The sequence below is a fragment of the Lytechinus pictus genome, chromosome 11, assembly GCF_037042905.1.
Source record: "Lytechinus pictus isolate F3 Inbred chromosome 11, Lp3.0, whole genome shotgun sequence".
NCBI lineage: Eukaryota > Metazoa > Echinodermata > Echinoidea > Temnopleuroida > Toxopneustidae > Lytechinus > Lytechinus pictus.
The window spans coordinates 26,576,021-26,597,215 of record NC_087255.1 but is presented as its reverse complement, the minus strand read 5'-3'; the positions used below and the strand labels follow the sequence as shown (position 1 = coordinate 26,597,215).

The 21,195-nt window shown below is 35.3% G+C and overlaps 1 protein-coding gene across 1 annotated transcript in view; it reads left to right on the top strand.

Annotated features, from left to right (window-relative positions):
• Positions 1-2,923: 2,923 nt before the first annotated feature.
• LOC129272051 (E3 ubiquitin-protein ligase HECTD3-like) overlaps positions 2,924-21,195 on the top strand; it is a 38,410-nt gene continuing 20,138 nt past the window's right edge. Inside the window, exons 1-11 of the mRNA XM_064106236.1 lie at positions 2,924-3,340; positions 6,960-7,099; positions 7,804-8,032; positions 9,064-9,179; positions 9,691-9,804; positions 11,486-11,568; positions 17,381-17,483; positions 18,591-18,653; positions 19,137-19,295; positions 20,067-20,172; positions 20,734-20,851. Of these exons, the coding sequence (XP_063962306.1) occupies positions 3,047-3,340; positions 6,960-7,099; positions 7,804-8,032; positions 9,064-9,179; positions 9,691-9,804; positions 11,486-11,568; positions 17,381-17,483; positions 18,591-18,653; positions 19,137-19,295; positions 20,067-20,172; positions 20,734-20,851 (1,525 nt within the window). The 5' untranslated portion in view covers positions 2,924-3,046. The remainder of the gene's footprint in view (positions 3,341-6,959; positions 7,100-7,803; positions 8,033-9,063; positions 9,180-9,690; positions 9,805-11,485; positions 11,569-17,380; positions 17,484-18,590; positions 18,654-19,136; positions 19,296-20,066; positions 20,173-20,733; positions 20,852-21,195) is intronic.

The following is a 21,195-nucleotide window of genomic DNA, read 5'->3' as shown; positions in this document are numbered from 1 at the left end:
TATACTAATTACGCTAGAGTGCGGAGTCGCCATAGGCGCGCGTACTTAACGTCTGTGATTGCGCGGAGCATGGTCGGCCATTGCTCGATAGGTCTAGATTCGCAAAAGTACCCGGATGTACACATAGCTCGTACGTTGTAACGCTGAGAAAAGGGATGCTGTCTCCGGCTTTTATCTTGAAGAAACGAATCCAACCTCATTACAATTGAAAATATGAAAGACAAATTGTATCTCAATAAACTATTAGTGTGATTACATGGGAATTCTGCTATTAATTTGTCTTTTTATCTGGATTCTCGGGATGAAATTCTCTATACAGTGTATTTACGATTACCTGCCACTGATGCCTGTATTTTGTTAGGCCTATAGATAATAATATATAACAGTATTGATAATATGACATAAATAAGTAGAAAAAATAAAACATACAACATTAAAAGTAAATTTTGACAATCATTTCAAAAGACAGTGATTTAGCCCATCTTCTCCGGACTTCCCTATCTTTGGCTTTAATGATACATCATCCTTTGGCACATTCCTTCGTCCACTTGATTCCGTGTTCTCATGACCAATTTTTTTACGATGGATATAATTTTGTAAATTTAATTCATTTCAACTCTATTCGTTTCACTTCACCTCAATTCATTTTTTTTTTCATTCAAACATAATACAAAGTAATATATATCGGATAGGCTCTACAATTTTACAGATGAATATTCTTATCTCGTAAAAAACCAGTACGCCTATAAAATTGAGCATCAAATGACCAACTGCATGAAACTTGCATTAATTTGTATTAAGTATATACTAGTTTGTTTTAAATGTACAATAATTTGTATAAGTGTTTTGATCTTTGATTACTATTTTATTAGCAAGGTATAGAGTATTTAAAGGGCATCTTATTAATTTTACATCATGGTGAGCCTCCCGTTACACCATCAATGGTAAAACTTTATTGGGTTTTCGGTGCACTTGTTAATTTTTTTTCTCATAGGAACATGATAAATTCCCTACTATCTGCAGGCCTATATCGCACCGAAAATGAAATTGTTCAAAATTTTTTGCTTTTAATACCCTTCTATTTAAGTTAGAATCGGTTTATTTTATTCGCTTTTTAGGGGGTGGGGTGTAATTAAAGTGACATACGCACCCGGAAGAAAATTCACAATCAAAATAAAAGTATACAAGTACAGGGGGCTCGACTGGACCCCTCCCTGACAGGTATCACTTGAGGTTAAAATTAGGATCACTCAACAGCCAACAATAATTGTATTATCTTATTCCAAGTATTTGTCAGTTTTACAATAGGCCTATTATTGCTTAATATGTTTGTTTTTTGTACTCACAATTTTGCAAAACTTTTTTTATTTTAAGTTTTATTAAGATTGCAATAGATGTATCTCAGGATATTTGTTATCAATTGGTTTTATACACTCAGTTGTAGTAATAATATTCTTTGTAGTATAGTACAAATTATAATTATAACTCACTCCCGCTCTGTTTCTTCTCCTCTCCTCCTTCTTCCATACCTTAATTATTATTCGATCCTTGATTTGTTCACATAAAAATTTGTCAAATCAAAGGATTAAACATCAGCGATATGTCAACAGAGTATTTCAGCCGATCAGTATATTATTTCAGCCGGGGGGGGGGGGGGGTCAAGTCTATAGGTTTTCCAGAAAATCAAAGAGAAACTCTTTTATGTTGCGTTAAACACGCATTGTAATTTGTTTATCATGTTATTTGCAAGGCAATACTGTAAACATAATTTCCCCCATTAGGCCTCCTGTACATTACAAAATTGTACAACTGCATGCGTGTTTTTGATATGCAAATTTTGCTGTCAACAAACTTTTCTACATTGATTTGCACGTAAGAAAGTAATTAAAATGATCTGATGGTTGCCAACATTGGAAATCTAAATAATATAACTTATAGATTCATCAATTTATTAACTGGACCAATGCGTAAATAATTTTCAAATATTATCAATAAAAAGTAATTTTATGACTCACGAGTTATTGTGATGACGGTTACATCGACATAAATCCATGGGGAAAAGGAGTTATGCCCATATGATTTCTATGTGTAGATCTATATACATGTAGCCTATATATGGAAAATAAATTATAACAAATATTCTACAAAATGAAGAAATAAATTATCAGCATCATGGTTATTATGAAACTACTTGAAAAAATGCAATTGTGTTTTCTATCAATATTGTGTCTCAGATCAGGCGCAGATCCAGGATTTTCCAAAAGGGGGAGCCGGGGGTGGAGATCAAGGGGGGGGGGTACACTTGTGTTTTAACGGCATTTAACATTACAAATTTTAACTGTGCCTCTCAAAATTGGGGGGGGGGTACAAGCCGGATCTGCCCCCTCCCCCTTAGATCCGCCAGTGTCTCAAATGCATTAGACACTGTTATATGGCCTGTAGGCCAAGTAAGGCTTTCTTGACTAAATTTCTGAGGTCAACTTGGAACACCATGCATGTTAAATTTGTTAATCAGGACTCCCTAGAACAATATGCCCAGGCCTACATGTTATTTTTAATATTCATCCCTTCGAAATCATTAGAAAATAACAGTCACATTAGTGTATCGAAATGTTATGACCAAAACAAAAACAATTGGGGATGTCTATCATTGGCCTGTATATATAGGCCTATTATGCGCTATTGATATTCCTATAGGCCTACAGGCATTTTTGTTCTCAGTTTCGTTAGATTTTTTGTTAATTTAAACTGTAATTCTGTACATTCAATACTATTTAACTTTTCCATTTGCTTTCGCGCTCATATGTCATCATTTTGTTCCGTTTCTGTGCTATCACTGTACATGCCCCATAGGTACTGTACGCGCATGGCAGGCTGCGAAGACCTATCGAGTAATGGCGGCCGGTCTCCGCGCAATCACAGCGATTTGACGAAGTACGCCCTCTAGCGTTATTAGTATATATCTCTATGGACCAAACCCACTTTTTCATGTTTTTTAACATCGACAGACTGTAGAGATTTAACTGGAGGTTGTATAAATATCAGTATGTTTTCTCCGGTATATACCCAAACCAGGGCAACATTAGCTCGAATAAGATGTCTTCAAGAGTGTATCGAATGCTTCCGTGACTCCAAAGAACTTCCAGAAGCGCTCTGTTACGTGCCGAGCGGCCTCGAGTTCAAACTTTCGCCGACAGCGACCCGATTGAATGTTTACAAAAAACCCGACCGGCAGGCAGAATGTATCAACACACTGACATCAGAAACTGACAATGAAAACACGGTGTATGTTGCTGGACTAGCAATGTGCAACTCTCAAGGGCAATGGCTTACAATAGAGGTAAGCTATAGCATAGACTATAGTGGGTTATTTGCCCTGAAAACTTCAGTTCAAGACAGTGATTGATTACCCAAATTGGATAAATTGGGCGATTTAGAAAAAGAAAGCAAGCTAATTTTTGCCAAGTCATGCAAGTAGAAACTAATACTTAAGTTTATAAGTAAAGATGAAATATGCATGATAATGCATGATAACAACATTGTTTTATATTTAGCTTTCAATAGATTTTCATTAGGGCCTATATATGGCCATTATGTATGGGCAATTCCATAGGTTGGTGGACATGACTTTGAGCTTAAAAATTCAAATTCAATATTTTCTTGAATTTTTAAATACTTTAACTTTAAGTCCTTCATACATGATAGTTTCAGGAACAAAAAATAAAAATATTATTTTCATATGTATACTTTGGAAAAAAATGGTCAAAAGTTGTGTCTTCCATTCTGTACCAAAATACAAGAAATATAGTGAAAAAATAAATATGCCTTATTACCATTTTGTTATTGCACCATCATACCACTTTATATATTTCTGAAGTTTAGAAGAGTCAAATTACTTAAAATACACAACCGATTTTCAATTAAATTTGTAGTACGGTACTCGTTCAAAAATAAATATTGCAACCTGCTCAGGGATGTAACGTGAGTAACCAAAAAAACTGACTTTGTTTTCTGAGAGAAAAATTCTTCACAGTTAATTGGTGGGATTTTAAATTCTCTTCCTTCAAACAATCTTTGACATGGTGATGACTATCAAAATCATTAAAAAATACAAATTTTTACAAAAATGATGAAGAAAAACTGTAACGTGAGTAACTGTGTAACGTGAGTAACCATCGTGTAACGTGAGTAACCAGTAAAAATTATGAAGTTAGGTAACATTTTCTGTTGGATATCAAGTTTTAAGTCTCATGGTGAGTTGTGAAGTTATTTTTGATTAATTAAAAGCAAAATGAGGGTACACCTCTTTGATGTGACTCTTTTTTCATCAAAATATCAGTGGTCATACAATCACACAAAAAATTGAATACGAGTAGAAGTATTCACAATGCGAGAGTGCGTTAGTAAGACTCAAAGCTTAGATTAACCAAACTTTAAAGAGTCTATCTAGGCCGGGGTATTTTGGGAGTTCATATGGCCGGGGGGGGGGGGGGGGGGGCCTCCCAAGCCCCCCCCCCCCCTTGAGATCTCAGCCATTGGCCACGCGATCGCGCCGAAAATTGGCATGCAGGTTGTCTTTGACATAATCTACAAAACTGTACAGTAATTTATTTCATGCAAATTGGTATTAAGCGATTTTGCTAATTTATGCGTAATAAGTAAGCGAAATCATACTTTTCCCTCTTACTCCCTAAATAAAGCTCCAATTGTTCCAATTTTTGGTATAAAAACTCTTTTTGGTGTTCCTAGCAAGTGTACTTGAAAAAAAATTGCGATATCAGATCAATTTTTTATTTATTTTATTGTTTTTTGCAATTTCTTATGTATTTCCTTGTTTTTTGGGACCTTTTGTTTTTTATTGTTCTTTCAATGAAATTTGTTTGGTACTCTTCTGAGATCATAATGGCATAAAATAAATACATTTAAACCACCAATAAAAATAATCATACATTTATGATTTTTGGTTGAAAACAGAATTTGCATTGACTTTGAAGAACCTGCTCCTTTTCTAATCCTGTTATGACGGTGTGATTGGTTGATTAGTTTCTAGCTTTTTTTTCATTACCAGTGTTGATGTACATGTATCGGGATCTCATTTTTACTTTGACAGTCATTTTGCAAGGATCAATATTACTGACACTCTTCATGTCAAAGAAACTAGATCCACCGTCTATTGCTAATAATAGCGGACACTTTAAATTCACAGACACTTTTTTAATCAGCTGTATAGTACAGTCAAAATTATGCAGGTTAAAATGACACGGAGAGTATTAAGAAATGGAAGCTCAATGTGTCTTTGTACTGTATAGCCCATCTGAACTGTACATTTTAATTGTGTTTGCCTATAGGCCTACTCATAGCTGGTTCTTTAATTGATGTTGAGGGTTTTACATTTTCTGACTTACACAGCCCAAGCCAGATCTCATACAGTTTATAGTGAATACACTTACCAATATACTGACCAATAAGTAAAAGAGAGGAAACTTATTCAGAATGTTAACTTTAAACATAAACTTGTGTCTGAAATCCTACTCATATTATTACAGAAACACAAACATGAATTTTACACACATTATTCAATTTTTAGTGACATTTATGTTGTTGAACATACATGGACAAAATGTAACGTGAGTAACCGTAACATGAGTAACCACTTTATCTGAACCCCTATTAAAAACCATGTGTTCTTTATTTTTTTAATTACATACAAAGTTTGTCTCCCTAATATACTTCTTTGAAATGGATATAATCAACTTTCATAAAAGCCTTGTATGAGGACACTTTTCACTTATGTCGACTTTTCATTTTATGCATGTCCAAATCATGTAACGTGAGTAACCGACACATTTCAAAGATTTTCCAGATGCATAATAAAATTTCCCAAGTTTTGTTTTTATACAAAGGATAGTCAGACTGTGTACTTTGTTGTGATAAAGAGATGTTTAGTTCCTATCAATGATAATGGAGTTACAGCTCCAAGTATGAGTCAAGGTGTCTCCAAATGTAACGTGAGTAACCGTGGAATAGCCCAGATAGTCTTACAGACGTGACAGAGGCATAGGACCAAGATAATGAGCAGTGACAATGTTTTGCATAAAATTATACTAAGCCCTATTTAGTGTAGTGTTAAGATTATAAAAGAGAAACTTAAGACAGTTTTAGAGTTTATATTTTATACTCTACTTAATTTTATAGCGTAGGCCTCGAGCCTGGCTTAAGTACTAGTTTTGTCACATTTCTCTTTCTGTTGTCATCCCATGATGTTTTGGATTCTGTTTCTTTCTCCTGGCCTGGTTCCCAAACCAAGATTATTAACAGGACCCAAATCAAATTTATTTTTGTTTTCTCTATTGTAGCATACCGTACTGTAGCAGAAGAAATAACGGAAAGCATTTTAAACAGAAAAATGAATTTAAAGAAAAAGAAAATCAAAAGCAAGAAAAAAATACATAAAAGGGAAAAAGTAAGAAAAGAAGAAGAAAATAAAAGAAAAATAAAGAACAAGAAAATTGGGAAACAAAAGAAAAGATCATGAGAAAAAGTAACAGAAGAAAATGACAATTAAAAAAAATGGGGGAAAGGGTAAAAAAGAAAAGAAAGGAAGACAAAATAAAATGTGAATGTGAAAGTTAAGCCATTAAAAATAATTGTTTAAAAGCTGTGGCAGAATATTCGATTCTGACTGGTTGCCATTACAATGTACATGTATAATGCCAAGCAAAGTAGATTTAGACTGCCTTTGAAAACTTACAAATTATTGCACCCCTTTTCATGATTACAACCCTAATTTGCCTGATATTTTTTATCATTTGGGGTGATTCCACAAAAAATACAGCATTAACTTTCTTTTTGTTTTCATTATGGAATTATCATCAACATTTTCTAATCACTTCATACCTCAGTTTATAGCCAGAACTGAAATTTATTTGCAAAGTCATTTTTGTAATATTCCTTTCCAGAGGCCAGTTGAAGGCTGGGTGTTGTTGTATGACAGCAAAGCAAGCCAGGAAGACCCCCCTACACTCCAACCAGTGGAAATAAACATAGCTAGTTCACCTTGCCAACTTCTCTTTGGAAAGAAGGTCACACCAATAGATGAGTATGTCAGGCCTGAAATTTTGATATCAAACTTTCATGCCAAGTTTCCCTATTATATAGCAACATTCCTATCATATTCTAAAAAAAGAAAATTGCTATTTTAACCTTTTTTCCCCTTATTTATGTGGACAAGTTTTGAAGAATTGAATAGGAAAGTTAAGAATGTTCCTATATCTGAAATTTTTTAATAGTAATTTGTTCCTTTGCTGTCAGGGTTGGCAGGTATGTTTTAAAAGCAAAGCCCTATCTATAGGGCACATTTTATTACATCAGCAATGTGAAAAGAAAATAATGCCTACGAAATCTCCCTGGCTGATTAGATGGGCATTGAGGCCAGGCGATGGGCATCTACAGCCATGGCTTCAGTGGCCTTGGATCAAACCCTGGTATGAAAATGGAAAAAATAGGAGGAAAAGAAAATATAGAATGGGATAAGTTATGGACAACTTATTTGTGGAAGAAGGGAGATATAGAGAGAGAGTCTTGGGGAGGACTCAGCCCTCTACCAATAGACTTGAAGATATCTTACTCCAAACTCCATGGAGCTGTAGTTTTAATGTACTATTCCATCAGTTGACAGGCCTATGACCCTATTAAGTCAAACACTTAATACAAATCTGTATCAGGCACATGTGTGTAGAATTTTCAGTTGTATGAATTGAATATAATTGATCAAAAGCAGTCATTTTTCTCCTCGTATTTCAGCTGGGAAGAGGTAATAGAAGTGACCTATAGCCTAAGGATCGGTAAGCTCCCCACGATGAGACCAGCCCACATGGAAGGGGTGGAGAATCTGAGAAAGGTCCCTCCTGTCTGGAGTCTGGAATGTGATGAGGAGCTAGCAAGGTTCCTTGGGGAACACACAGATCATGAGAACGAGAAGCTGGGGAGTGTTAAGCAGTATGTGGAGTCTGTGGATGTATCGTCAAGCTGGGTAAGTTGCTTATTTGAGTCCAGGAATGCTCGAGCATTTTGATTTAGGGGATAGGGTACTAACAGTCATTGAGCTCAAAGGTCATTTCAGGTCATAAAATTGACTAGGTTCCACTTTCATAGAAAATTAGAATGCTGCTTTTCAATTGGTGAAAAGTAAATCATGTGATGATTTGCCTATCAATTAGAATGTGGTGTCCTACCTTTTTTGGTGATCTGCTAAGTTAAGGCCCAAAAAATTTCTTCAAAATGTTAAATAAGGAACTTGTGATATTTTAAAGTTTTGCATTAATATCACAAAATAGTTCTACATTTATGTGCTCCCTGGTCAGTATGTAAATATGGGAACCAATAATGTTACCCACCCACTATTTCTTTTGTATGCAATTATAAGAACTATGAAATATCATAATTACCTAAATGTCAATGATTTTCACTGACAAATGTGCTGTCAGCCAATTAGATGCAAGGTTTTCAGTAGCTTATAACCCTTGTCAGTGAAAATCACTTATATTTGTTTATGAAAGTCTCCCTTGTTATTTGTCAGTAGGACGATGCGATTGCATCTTACCTGATCAGGGTGAAGCAAATGGTCAGTGATTTTCGCTGACAAATTTGCTCTCAGCCAATCAGGGGTGTGTTTCATGAAAGGACTTGTCCGACAAGTCCTGTTTTATCCGACAGTTACCATAGTAACAGTGCGTCTCAGCCAATCAAAATCTGGGAAAGTTGTCAGATCTGACAAAAATGTTAATGAAATGCTCCACTGATGCAAAGATTTCAGTAGCTTATAACAGTTGTTAGTGAAATTCACTGTCTATGCACTTAATGAATTGATCTCCTGTTATTTGTCCATAGGTTGATGAGAGTGCATCTTGCCTGATCAGGGTGAAGCAGATGGTCAGTGATTTTCTCTGATGTATTTGCTCTCAGCCAAACAGGTGCAAGGTTTTCAGTAGCTTATAACACATGTCAGGGAAAATCTCTTATATTCTATTTATGAAATTCTCAATTGCTATTTTTTGTCTGTAGGATGATGAGAGCGCATCTTGCCTGACGGATGGCGATCCCACAACCTACTGGGAGAGTGACGGTAGACAGGGTCAACACTGGATACGATTGGGTATGAGGCGAGGTACCATTATCAAGTGAGTTTATATGCTATTGGTGGCAAATGTTTTCTTGTTTAGATTCCCCATCATTCAGGTTCACAATAGGGTGACAGAAAACTTGATGCACCATCTACAAATTATATGACTGTATCAAAGACAAATAAGTATGCGAAGAGACTATATCTGTATTCTTTTAATTTGTTATATTTGTGATTGTGCAACAAGAAGCATAAGTTTGTTAGAGTAAACATTGTGAACCCATGATATGTAAGTAAATAGACATTCTAGTGTTTAACAACAATATGATGTTGCATTCATGCTGTAAAAACAGTGTAAATGAAGCAAATAATGAAACAACATATTTCTTTTATGTAAAATCATTCATTCTTTATCCCTTTGAGTATTTCATGAAGAATTCTATCAGTGAATTTTCACTAATAAATGTGACCTCAGTCAACCAGATTAAAGGATTTCAGAAGCTTATAACAGTTTTCGTCACTGGTGACTTCATTTGTTTAATGCTCCCTCTTTCTTTGTCTTATTTTAGGAAGCTGTTTGTCACAGTTAATGCTCATGATGATAACTATATGCCAACCCATGTTGTAGTGATGGCCGGTGATAGGGAACATCTAGTCAAGCTCAGTGATCATACCATTGAACAGTAAGTTTAGGGTCATACTTTGTTTGTCAGGACAGTGATTTTCTCTTTACAGGTAAATCAAAATGGAAAATCCATATTGGTTATTTAATTTCATGTGAAAATTCATTGAATGTACCTTTGGAAAACAGAATTCATGTTTTATTGTTTTTTTCCTTCTTTACGACAAAATAGAATTTGCATAATTTAGATCATGTTTGTAACGGCATGACCGGGTTTCAGAAATGGAAAAGACCATATTTTAAACATAATTTGGTCCCTATATATCAGTTTCTATGGAATATCTTCAAATGTAGCCATTGTTTTAAGAAACTTATTAGCAATTGATTGAAAATTGTTATTTCAAATTTATAGTTGACTGCACATTTTAATCACTAATATCATGGACCTATTACAAATGGACATTCAACAAGAGCATTTTATGGCCACCACCTGTTTCCAGCTGTCAAAATTGCTGTCACACAGTTAACTTTCTCTTTGCACTTTTTTTACGACGAGCGCCTGGGGCAATTGTTTACTCAATCCCTTCTCGGACATTGACAGTCACTGCTCGATCTCTGGCCCTCTTTTGACCAGATGCGGTCATGTAAGCTCGATTGCTGCGATTAGGGAAAGTCCCTGCATTACCTATAATGCAATGCGCAATTTATTTCCGGTTTTCAATACATTATTTTACGCTGTCAATACTGTGCAATTGTCGTCTGATCATCAGAAAAAAATCCTATTAAATTTTGCCAATCCTCTGGAATTTTACTCCCAAATGAAAATTAACTTCTGACCGAAGGTAAGCACTACTATCCACATCAATACTGTCTGAAAAAGATGCATTTTTAATGTTTTTCCGCACATTTCTCCGTCGAATTTTAACTGCTTTTTTGCTGTAGATATACTGATCTGCACGGTGATGTCAATGCATTTTGTGTGCGGTTGTTTGCGATGTACGTAAAAAATATGTTTATGCACGCCTGTTTTCTTGTTTCTGCAATCATTTTCATAACGCTAATGTTCGCTGCTGTGTGTTGCTTTTGATAAAGTGAACGAACAACATCGCAATGGGTAGGAGCAGCGTACAATTGATTTCCGCTGTCCATCAGTGACAGCATGTTTTATGACCGGCTTGATGGGCGTCAGCTGCCAGCGCTCTGTTTATAAAAGAATTAGCGGTGATGGTCTTCGGCCGAAAGGAGGGGATTCGTTGAATGTCCATTTGTAATAGGTCCATGCTAATATGCAGTTGATAGATGAATTTTTGCAATGGTCAGAGCAGTATGCTATGGTGTAATGGGAGGGGTTTGGTCGGTAGATTTATCTCCACAAGTTGATGTAAACTATAAGATAATGTATTCTATTTTGCCTAGCACCTCTTACTGTCTTCCTTGGGAAGAAATTAAGCTAAATTACACACATTTAAAGCACTTTTACCTTCAGATGGTGTTAAATGAATAAATAGTAAAAAAAAAAAAACGTTTTGTACATTGAGCTTCAAACTCTATCTTGCAGAGGTAGGCTTGCATTTGAGCACCAATAGCACTCAATGAATTATGGGTTTTTATTATCATTAAACAATTTTTATTGCAATATCATAACAGAGTTAATCATAACAGTACTTGGGTCGATCTGTATTATTCAGCCATTTAATTTAGCTCAATATCTAATTGATATTGTGTTTCTGATTGCTATCAAGGACATTTTCAGGAGACATCTGTATCCTAGAAGACATGACACAATTCTACTCTACAGTTGAAATCAGGATAAAGTCTTGCAAGGGTAAGTGGGTCACACTCTTGGTTTTAGATTTTAGATGTTGCGAGTATTGAATGTAAAAACAAAGAAGGAACGAAAGAAAAAGGAAAAGATTTTAATAAGTGCTTAGTGCCAGATTATTGAATGTAAAAAAAAACCAATAACAGATAGCATGAACTGTGAGAAATCCTGTATTATTGAGAGTTTGGTGTTTAAAAATGCCAGTGTAAAAGGAGGCTTTAGCAGACCTGCCAACCAGTACGTTTTAGCCGTATTTAGTACGTTTTTGCAACCGAAATATGGCAGTACGTTTTTTCTTTGAAAAATACCTTTTTTTAAACTAAATTGTAATTTATTGAGAAAAATAATCTCTATATGTCTCTATTTCATAAAACGTGCACAAATATGGTTATTAGATCAATGTAATTTCAGGTAACTTGTTTTTTTTTTCAATCATTTTGTTCAAACCAGGGTGAAGATCTTCATTTCATTTTCATTTTCATTTATTTTATTTCAACACGGTAAACGAACTTTAGCCAATGGCTGTTCTTCTGAACGTCCGTGCGTACATATTAAAATCACATTACATGTATATACAATTAAGATACATAATACGAAATAAATATACAATTAAAATATCATCAATATTACAAAGAAAAACAAACAAACAGAACAAACAAGTTTACATCACTCTGGCGTCCAATCTAAATATGTTGAAACTAGTTACTTTTAAGTCATTAGGTAGTGCGTTCCAGCTTCTGGCCCCCCTGTACTGTAGACTTCTTTTCTTATAATTGCTTTTAACTAAGGGTAATTTGATTTTTAGAGACGATGATCTTAGCATGTAGTTACAATCACTTAAAATAAATTGTTTACGAATGCTCTCTGGTAACATACCATGCATTATCTTGTACATTGTTTGTAAGGTGCGTACATTTCTTCTTTCTAATAATCTTTTAATTTCTAATTCTTGAAATATATGTTCGGATGGGTACATCCAATCCACGTCTAATACACAACGGAGGGTTCTATTTTGAATTCTTTGTAAATTATCACTCAAAACCTTTCCTAAGTTGCCCCAAATTATATCACAGTAATCAAATTTGCTTTGTATTAAACTCTTGTAAAATATCAGTGCTGTATGTTTAGTTATAAACGGTCGGATTCTTTTGAGTAGGTACAGATTTTTATTGACGTCTTGTTTCAGTTTTTCTATTTGTTTGCTCCAGTCAAGGTATTGGTCAATCAAAATTCCTAAGTATTTCATTTGAGTGACTCTTTTGATAACATTAGGTCCTATAAAAACATTGGGTACTTCTATTTTTTTTATTCGATGTCTACTCCCAATCAACAAAAACTTACATTTCTTTATATTCAACGCCAGTCTATTATTCGCTAACCATTTGTTAATTGCAATAAGATCATCATTAAGGTTGTTTACAAGAACGTTCACATTTTTATTTTCTGTATATATACACGTGTCATCTGCATAAAGGGACACTCTACAATGATTAAGAATACTTGTTAGATCATCTATGTATAACACAAAGAGAAGTGGGCCAATATTACTCCCCTGGGGAATTCCACAAACGATATCATCAAAGGATGATTTAACACCATTAACAACTGTACATTGACGACGTCCAATAAGGTAATCTTTGAACCATTTCAGAACCTGTCCATCAATGCCCTTTCTTTTTAATTTGTTCAACAATATATGGTGGTCTACTGTGTCAAACGCTTTTGTTAGATCTAAAGCGACTAGCCCGACAAGGGTTCCTTTGTCCAGACTATCAAGAACGCTTTCTGTAACATTGAGTAAAGCTGTCATAGTCGAATGTTTGGGTCGAAAACCCGACTGCTGTGTACAAAGTAGAGAGTGCTTATTCAAATATTCATACACTTGACTGAATACAATCTTCTCTATGATTTTAGCGAATACAGACAATATAGAGATGGGTCTATAGTTTCCCATTTCAGTTTTGTCACCACCTTTGAACACAGGTGTGACCCGAGAAATCTTCAATTGGGGAGGTATTTCACCAGTTCGTAATGAAAGATTTATGATACAATAAAGCGGTTTTACTATGTGGGTTAAAATTGGCTTGATTAGTGATGTTGGTATGTCATCAAGTCCCCCCATCTTCTTACAATCAAGATTATTAATTACCTTTTTAATTTCTTCTTCAGTAACTATTTTAAAATCTGAAAGACTTACGTTGTTTGGAAATACATTATTCGACTCAAAATCACCGTTTCCAGTATTATCTAGAGTTATCTCATTTTGTATGCATTTTCCTATGCTTGAGAAGTAGTGGTTAAAACCCTCCGAAATTGATGTTTTGTTATGAAGTTCTATACCATCATTTTTTATTTCTACAATTTTAGATCCATTTTTTTTCTGAGGCATAAGATACTTCAAAGATTTCCATACATTTGTAGATTGACCATTGCTACTACTAATTGAGGTAGAAATATAATCCTTCTTCGCTTTACGGATCTTTGCTGTGACGTCATTTCTCAATCGCCGATACGATGCCCAATCATGATCTGATTTGGTATGCTTTGCTTTATTTTTTACTTCATTACGTTTACGAATAGTTTGAATTATATCTTCATTAATCCACGGTGATTCAATCTTCTTTACTCGAGTACGTTTAAGTGGGGCATGCTTATCAATTATACATTTTAATGCATCTTCAAACAAATTATAGGCATCTTTAACATTCATAGAGTTATAAACTGATTCCCAGGAAATTGATCTTATATCTTCATCGTAACGTGTCATATTAATTTTTCCAATATTCCTTGACAATTTATATTTATGTGCGTCATCTTTGTGTTGTGATTGTTTACCCCAAATACAACAAATCATATAATGATCACTCAGTGAAATAGGTATAACTTTTACATTTCTTATTTTAGTTTTGTTATTAGTAAGTATCAAATCTACCAACGTAGAGGTTGTGGCGGTAACCCTTGTCGGTGAGTTTATGACTTGGGCCAATCCCATGGTATCCATTAGTTCTTGTAGGTGTTTAGTTTGCCAAGAACAACGAGTTGCCAACATGTCACAGTTTATGTCACCGAGAATAACATAATCGTGCTTTAATCTATCTAATTTGAGAAGTACATTTTCAAATTAATTAAATTTATCAACATTAGAATTAGGGGGTCTATACCACACAACTACAAAGAATGGCTTTACCTTTAACCGTTTGATTTCCAGTACAATCATTTCCAGATCATATTCAGTTATATCATTCCGCACTGAATAGTTTATGGAACTTTTTATGTATATAGCTATCCCACCACCTGAGCGATTTCTATCTTTCCTTATGATGTCGAAATTATCCAAACCAATCTCAGTATCACATATATTCTCGTTTAGGTGTGTCTCACTTAATGTCAATATATCCATGTCAGATTTCTTTACAAGTAATCTTATTTCATCTAGATTTTTAGTTAATGAAATACAGTTCAAATGAGCAATTCTCATCCCCTTTTCAAAACGAAATAATTCAATTTCTGTATCGACATCATTTCCATCTCTTTGATTATTTAACAATGTATTATCCAATGGTTCTGTGTTTTTATCTTCATCAAAAATGTTACCAGGTAGTTCATTAAAATAACATTTAGGGCAAATCCAGTCCTGTGCACTTAAAAACAAATTCATATTCTCTCGGGAGCATGTAAGATGACACCATTTGGTGCAATTGACACACAAAAGTGCATTCTGGTTGTAGTATACGTTTTTACAGCAAATTATACATGGATATGCAATAACCATATAGAGGGATAATTCTAGACATTGTTCCCATTCACACACAAGGCTTACAGTTTCTCAATATCGTGTCTAGAATTGATATGAACACGTCTGTTTTCCTTGGTTAGAGCATAGATCTTTCCGTCTTGTGACCAGACTGACTTAGTGTTATCGTTTTGCAGTGTTTCCCGGTATAACTGAACGCGTTTGTTGGTCAATGACTCCCGTATGAACACCCTCATACCTCGAGCGTGCCTGAGCTTCGTCCGAGCTTTATAAACGGATTGGCGGTCAGTGTAGCGGATGAACTTGACAATAATAGCTCTTGGACTGCTTCGTTGCACAGCGTCAGTATAAGTAGGTCTTTGTTCATGATCCAGGGACGCTTGGTTGTCATGGTTGTCATGGACGCTCAGACACCGGTGGATCCGATGTGATCTGTCGATTGCCTCGGGGCTGATGTTGATTCCCAAGTTTTGATTTATGATTTCAAGAACTTTCGTATCTGTGTTTTCATTAGGTGATTCATTTACTCCCTGTAGTATAAGGCAATTCCTTCTACTGTATTGCTCAGCATCATCATTTGCACTTTCCATTGCTTTTACTGATGTTTTCAGAGTTCTCACCTCTTTCTCAAGCCTCTTTATTTCACTACATTTCTGATCTAGATCCATGTTTATCGCCTCATACACTTTAGAAGTAATTTCCCTCTCCAAACGTTGCTCAATAACATCATAAATGGCTTTGGAGATAGTGTTAATTACCTCATTAGACCTCAATGCCTCAGTTATTTGCTGTTTTATGGCATATTTCAGATCATTATCCTCCGTAGTTGACTTCTCGCTTGGCTGACCAGCTGACGGGACATCAGATTGGCCGTTGACCGGCGCCGTGCGACTCGGGATGGTATCTGACGTGTGGTCGGTAATGTCCAGTTTCGTAGCCATATTCCTAGCTGCAGTAGGCCTAGGTTCAGGAATGTCCTTTTTGCAATCCTTTCTAAGGTTATATTTCCTCCTTGTTGAATTATCACTCCTAGATGCTTTGTCAGATGATTTGTCAGACAACATTTCACCTCATTGGGAAAAATACTATCGTGAAAATAACATCAAATACTCTGGTTATCACACTAGTTATCACATATGAAATGAAAAGAGGGACCAAAGAGAGGAAAAGGGTATTTCCTCTTTTATATACACATGTTATACACAAGATATACACATGTTTTAATGTTTTTTTTTTCATCTGCAAGAGCAGTGCGCATTTTAGCTTGCATGCAGCTTGAGCGCCGCGATGAGCGAGTGCGCCAAGCATTTTATTATGAAATACACTTTTTTTGGGAAAAATACAGTTTTTTTAATCACAGAATACAGTTTTTCATTCCCAGAGGTTGGCAGGTCTGCTTTAGATTCGTCTGTATTTATGGTAATGATTGAGAAGTTAGTAGGTTTAGATTTTATTTTATTTTTTTACCCTTCCACAGGGTTCCTTTATTGACAATACAATAATACTTCATCACAAAACATTTTGATTCATATACAAAAATATTTCACAAAAGATCATTATTATTATTATTATTTTGTTTGGCGTCACCTGTGCCTGGGAGGCGAAAAGCGAACTGAATCACTATGACCCGCAGGTCTCTCCTCCCGATATAACTGATTGGGGGGAATGCAGGTGGACCACTACAACGGGGTTTCCCCCTACTCTTATACGAATAGTGCAGTGGGTTCTTAACGTGCAAAGGTGGTGACTCTCCTCTATACGGGGCCTCCATTTAACGTCCTATCCGAGGGACGGAGTGTTTTCCATTGTAACATAGCCTGCATCTATGAAACATGGGAGAGACGTTTACACACAACGCACTGGCTTCAGTCATCCGCCCGGGGTGGACTCGAACCCACGATCTTTGGTTCGACGGGCAGACGCGTTACCGAGCCAACACCGCTCTCTTCATCAGTTCATACAATACATCCATGAATCGTACATATTAAAAAAAAGTATAAAAGTAGACTCAAAAACATTTGTGGAACTGGTTTAGATTTTATGCTTCTTTTTATATTCTAGATGACGGGGTTGATACTAGAATACATGGTATCAAGATCAAATCTTTGAAAGAGAGAGATCTCGGACTCAATATTGATCTCTTTGATAAGAAGGAACTAGTCAGGTAAGTTGGTGAAGAGTCAGTCTTCTTTCTTCCGTATTCTTGTATTTTTTCATGAGAGGATTTGTGGCCAGCAACCATAGAACCAACAATAAGTTGCCAGGGAAAGTTCTCTGTACATAGCCAAAATAGTAATTTAGTCTTCAAAAAAGTAAAAATAAGAAAATTAGCTAAAAGAGTGACTCTTTTCAAGTTGTAAAGTTGAATAAAAGACAAGACGCAAGACTTTCTTTGACACCATATTTTGCAGACTGCTTGGAAGTAATATTGAGATTGCACAGTGTGCCCATATCATGCCTGAGTGAACTCCGAACTTCAAACCTTGCTTTCTCCTTATTCTTTGAAGCTCTTGCTGAATTTCTTCTGAATTCAATCCATTACTTGGGTGGGTTATTGTTGATCAATTTTTAAAAGGTATATATCATTTTAAAGCTTGGGATGTGCCCTTTTAAGATCAATGAAAATCTCAAAAATTCATTTTGGGTGACTTATTTTTGGTTTTGGGGTTGGCTGGTCACATTTGTTTTGGCTTGTGCAGTGTAAACAGAAAGAACAGAGCTGGAATATCAAAGAGTTGTAATGATATTGTCCACTATGGAAAGGACTTCTAGATGCTGGAATGAAAGAGATGGGAATTGAAAGACAAGAAAGATGAGTCCATAAAAGGACTGTAATCACGATGATGTTATGTAAAACGTTTTTTTTTTTGTTATTTTTCTTTGCAATTGAAACTTGATAAGCAACAGGGGATGTTTCAAAAAGGGCATTTTCACCTTTCTTTTAGTTCCAGAGAATAAAATATGGATTAAAAATTTTCCATTGAATAATCAATTTGTATGTCTAACCTCTATTACTCATATTTACATCACTCCGTGAACTACTCGTGTCATGATAATTGAGAGAAGCATACCATTTGATATGAAATACAAAGCGGAGACGAATCTTTTCAGGAATTTCCAGCATATTGGGGGTCGGATTACATACTTTCTGGAATTGGCCGATTGCATCTCCTCAAAGCTACTCTTCTCTGCATTTTTTTTATATCTGTGCATTTTCCAATACCCATAGTCTATTGAACGATGTGCTGTTCACTTTTGCTCATTCCAACAGATACCCTAGGTTGGAGCTTATAGACAAGGAGAAGTTATACCAAAGAGCACTTGTCTTACAAAGGTAGGGATGTGATAACCATTCCCATTGGCCAAAATTTTCAAAGTTGTTTTGAAACCATGGTTTATTAATATTAAGTGTATAAACTGTGTTAAAAGGGCAAGGCCACCCAAACAAAAAGTGGATATGAATAAAAAAAGAGAAAAGAATCAACGAAGTATAATGCTAAAAATTTGATTGAAATCAGATGTAAAGAAAGAGAAAGTTATGACATCATGAAATTTGCTTATTTTTCACAAAACAGATATATGCACAAGAAAATTATATGCCCCTGGTCAGAGAAAGTTGCACAAGTTGATAATAACCCCCCCCCCCTCAAAAAAAGAAAGAAAAAAGACAACAGTGGAAAAACAATACTAAAAAAACCCCACAATCATAGATTAAAGTACAGTACATATACAGCTATAGAAATAATTTTGTGTCTTTGTACAGTATAGCAATTGAATAAATGACCATACTTTGTTTGTATTTCCTTCCTACTTTCAGGTTTATTAAGTTACTAGACAGTGTGATTCATTTCATTGTGCCTGCTTGGGAGTATTCTGTGGGGTCTTTTCGTTCACTGGAGGTTGTTCGTCAGTTCTTACCTCTCTCTAAGAAGCGGAATGGTCTCATCCATCACTTCCTCAGCCAATCAGAAACCGGGTAGGATGTGTTTATAAACCTTCGTTGATTTCATGCTATATTTAAAAAAATCAAATATGTATGATACATATCCAGTATATTCTAGATTGTGTAAAATATTTTTAAAAAGTTTACGGTATTCAAATAGGACAGTTTTGAAAAATTTGCACAAATTTAATACCCTGTTTCCTTTTCCCTGTTCCCTTAATCATAGGATATGAGTCAATAATGTTTTCTTTTTTAATTGCTGATTGGTCTACACCCACTTTGTCAACTTTCCATGAGGTCTCATTCCACGTGGTCAAATCCTACTTCATCTACAACTAGCTCAATTAATAACCATTTGGTCTACTTGTCATTCAGCACATTTACCACATGTCTAATTTTCAGTGGTGTTACTTATACTCATTTTGTCTAACACCATTTAGTCCATATTTTTAGATTAAGTATTTGTGAACCAAATTTTAACTTTACAAAATAAAGAATAATAAAATGATATGAAAACATGGGGTAAGGATTAGACGAACTAAACATTAGACTAATTGAGAATTAAGACTACCCAGTAAGTGGGTATAACACCAAATGTAGTGTATACCAGACAGCAATTAGACCAAATTGATAGCAAACCAAATGGGTTAAGAATATCTAAGAAGGAGACCAACTGCTTTTAGACCATGTGAATGTAAAACTTCTCTTCCAAATCCCACTAAGCGCTTTGTGACTACCACTTCGACTCCTCATATTTGCTTTAAATAAATGATTGTTTTTTGTGCTCACTGAATTTTCATGTAGGAGGCCCTCTAGGATGCCAAGATTGTACATCAACAGACGCAGTGCCGCCGATCACAGGATAGACCCCTTCAAGGATCCCTCCGCCAAGAACTCCATCTTCTCTCAGGTGAGGTTGCTCAAAGTATGAGATATGAACTCGATAAAAGAATGTTGCCATTATAGGACAGTGTCTGAACTTTTAGAAAAGTTTATCTTTGCTAGTGAGAATATTTTTTTCTTTGAATAAAACCTTATTTATCTGTCTTTAAAGAGATATATGAATGTTGAAACTAAATCATAATGTTGAGAAGCCATCAAATGTATTAATGCTATAATTTTTGTAAAAGATTATTGATGGACAGATCTTTATCTTTTTTGAGGAGATGATCTTATCGAGATTGCAATGGTAATAGCATACAAATATTGACTGCTCATTAGGGTGAAGGTGGGTATTATCACTCATAAGGTAGCATTTACCAGCAATTCGCTCTACGAAGGTCACTGAGGGGTTACACGTTCTATCACAGGGTTTGATGACAAAAAGTGATATCAAGTCAGAACCCGTAGGCAATGATAGATGGAACTGCCCCCTTGTCACATGATGTAGTTTTAGCCAATTAGTGCTTAGAATCTTGATATGAGGGAATTGACATATTGAAATTCTTATTCTTTTTTTTTTATCTTGCAGATGTACGAAGGGCTGAAACCTAAGGATAAGTTTGAGAAGCCATTAGATTTCCGATGGCCTCAGCAGTATGATCAATGGTGGGAGTGCAAGTTCCTTTCAGAAGGGATCATTGACCAAGGTAAGACTTCTTCCACCGGGAAGTCTGTCATGAAGCATCTTGTCAGGGATTAATTTGGTCTGAGCCAATCAGATGCAAGGATTTCAGTAGCTTATAACAATTGTCAGTGAAAATCATTTACTTTTTGTCTCATGAAATTGTGTGTATGTATCAAGACCCTCGTTGTGGAGATTTATTGTGTGCTAGAACTCTTCAGATTTCAGTCCCCCTAATAAATATAAGATGTACTATGAGGGGGATACTTTTATTCATGTCCTACATGTACTAGAAATAGTGAAGAGTGTTTTGGACTTTCAATGCTGCAATATTTCAGGATCTTAAAGAAAATACATGGATCAAAACAA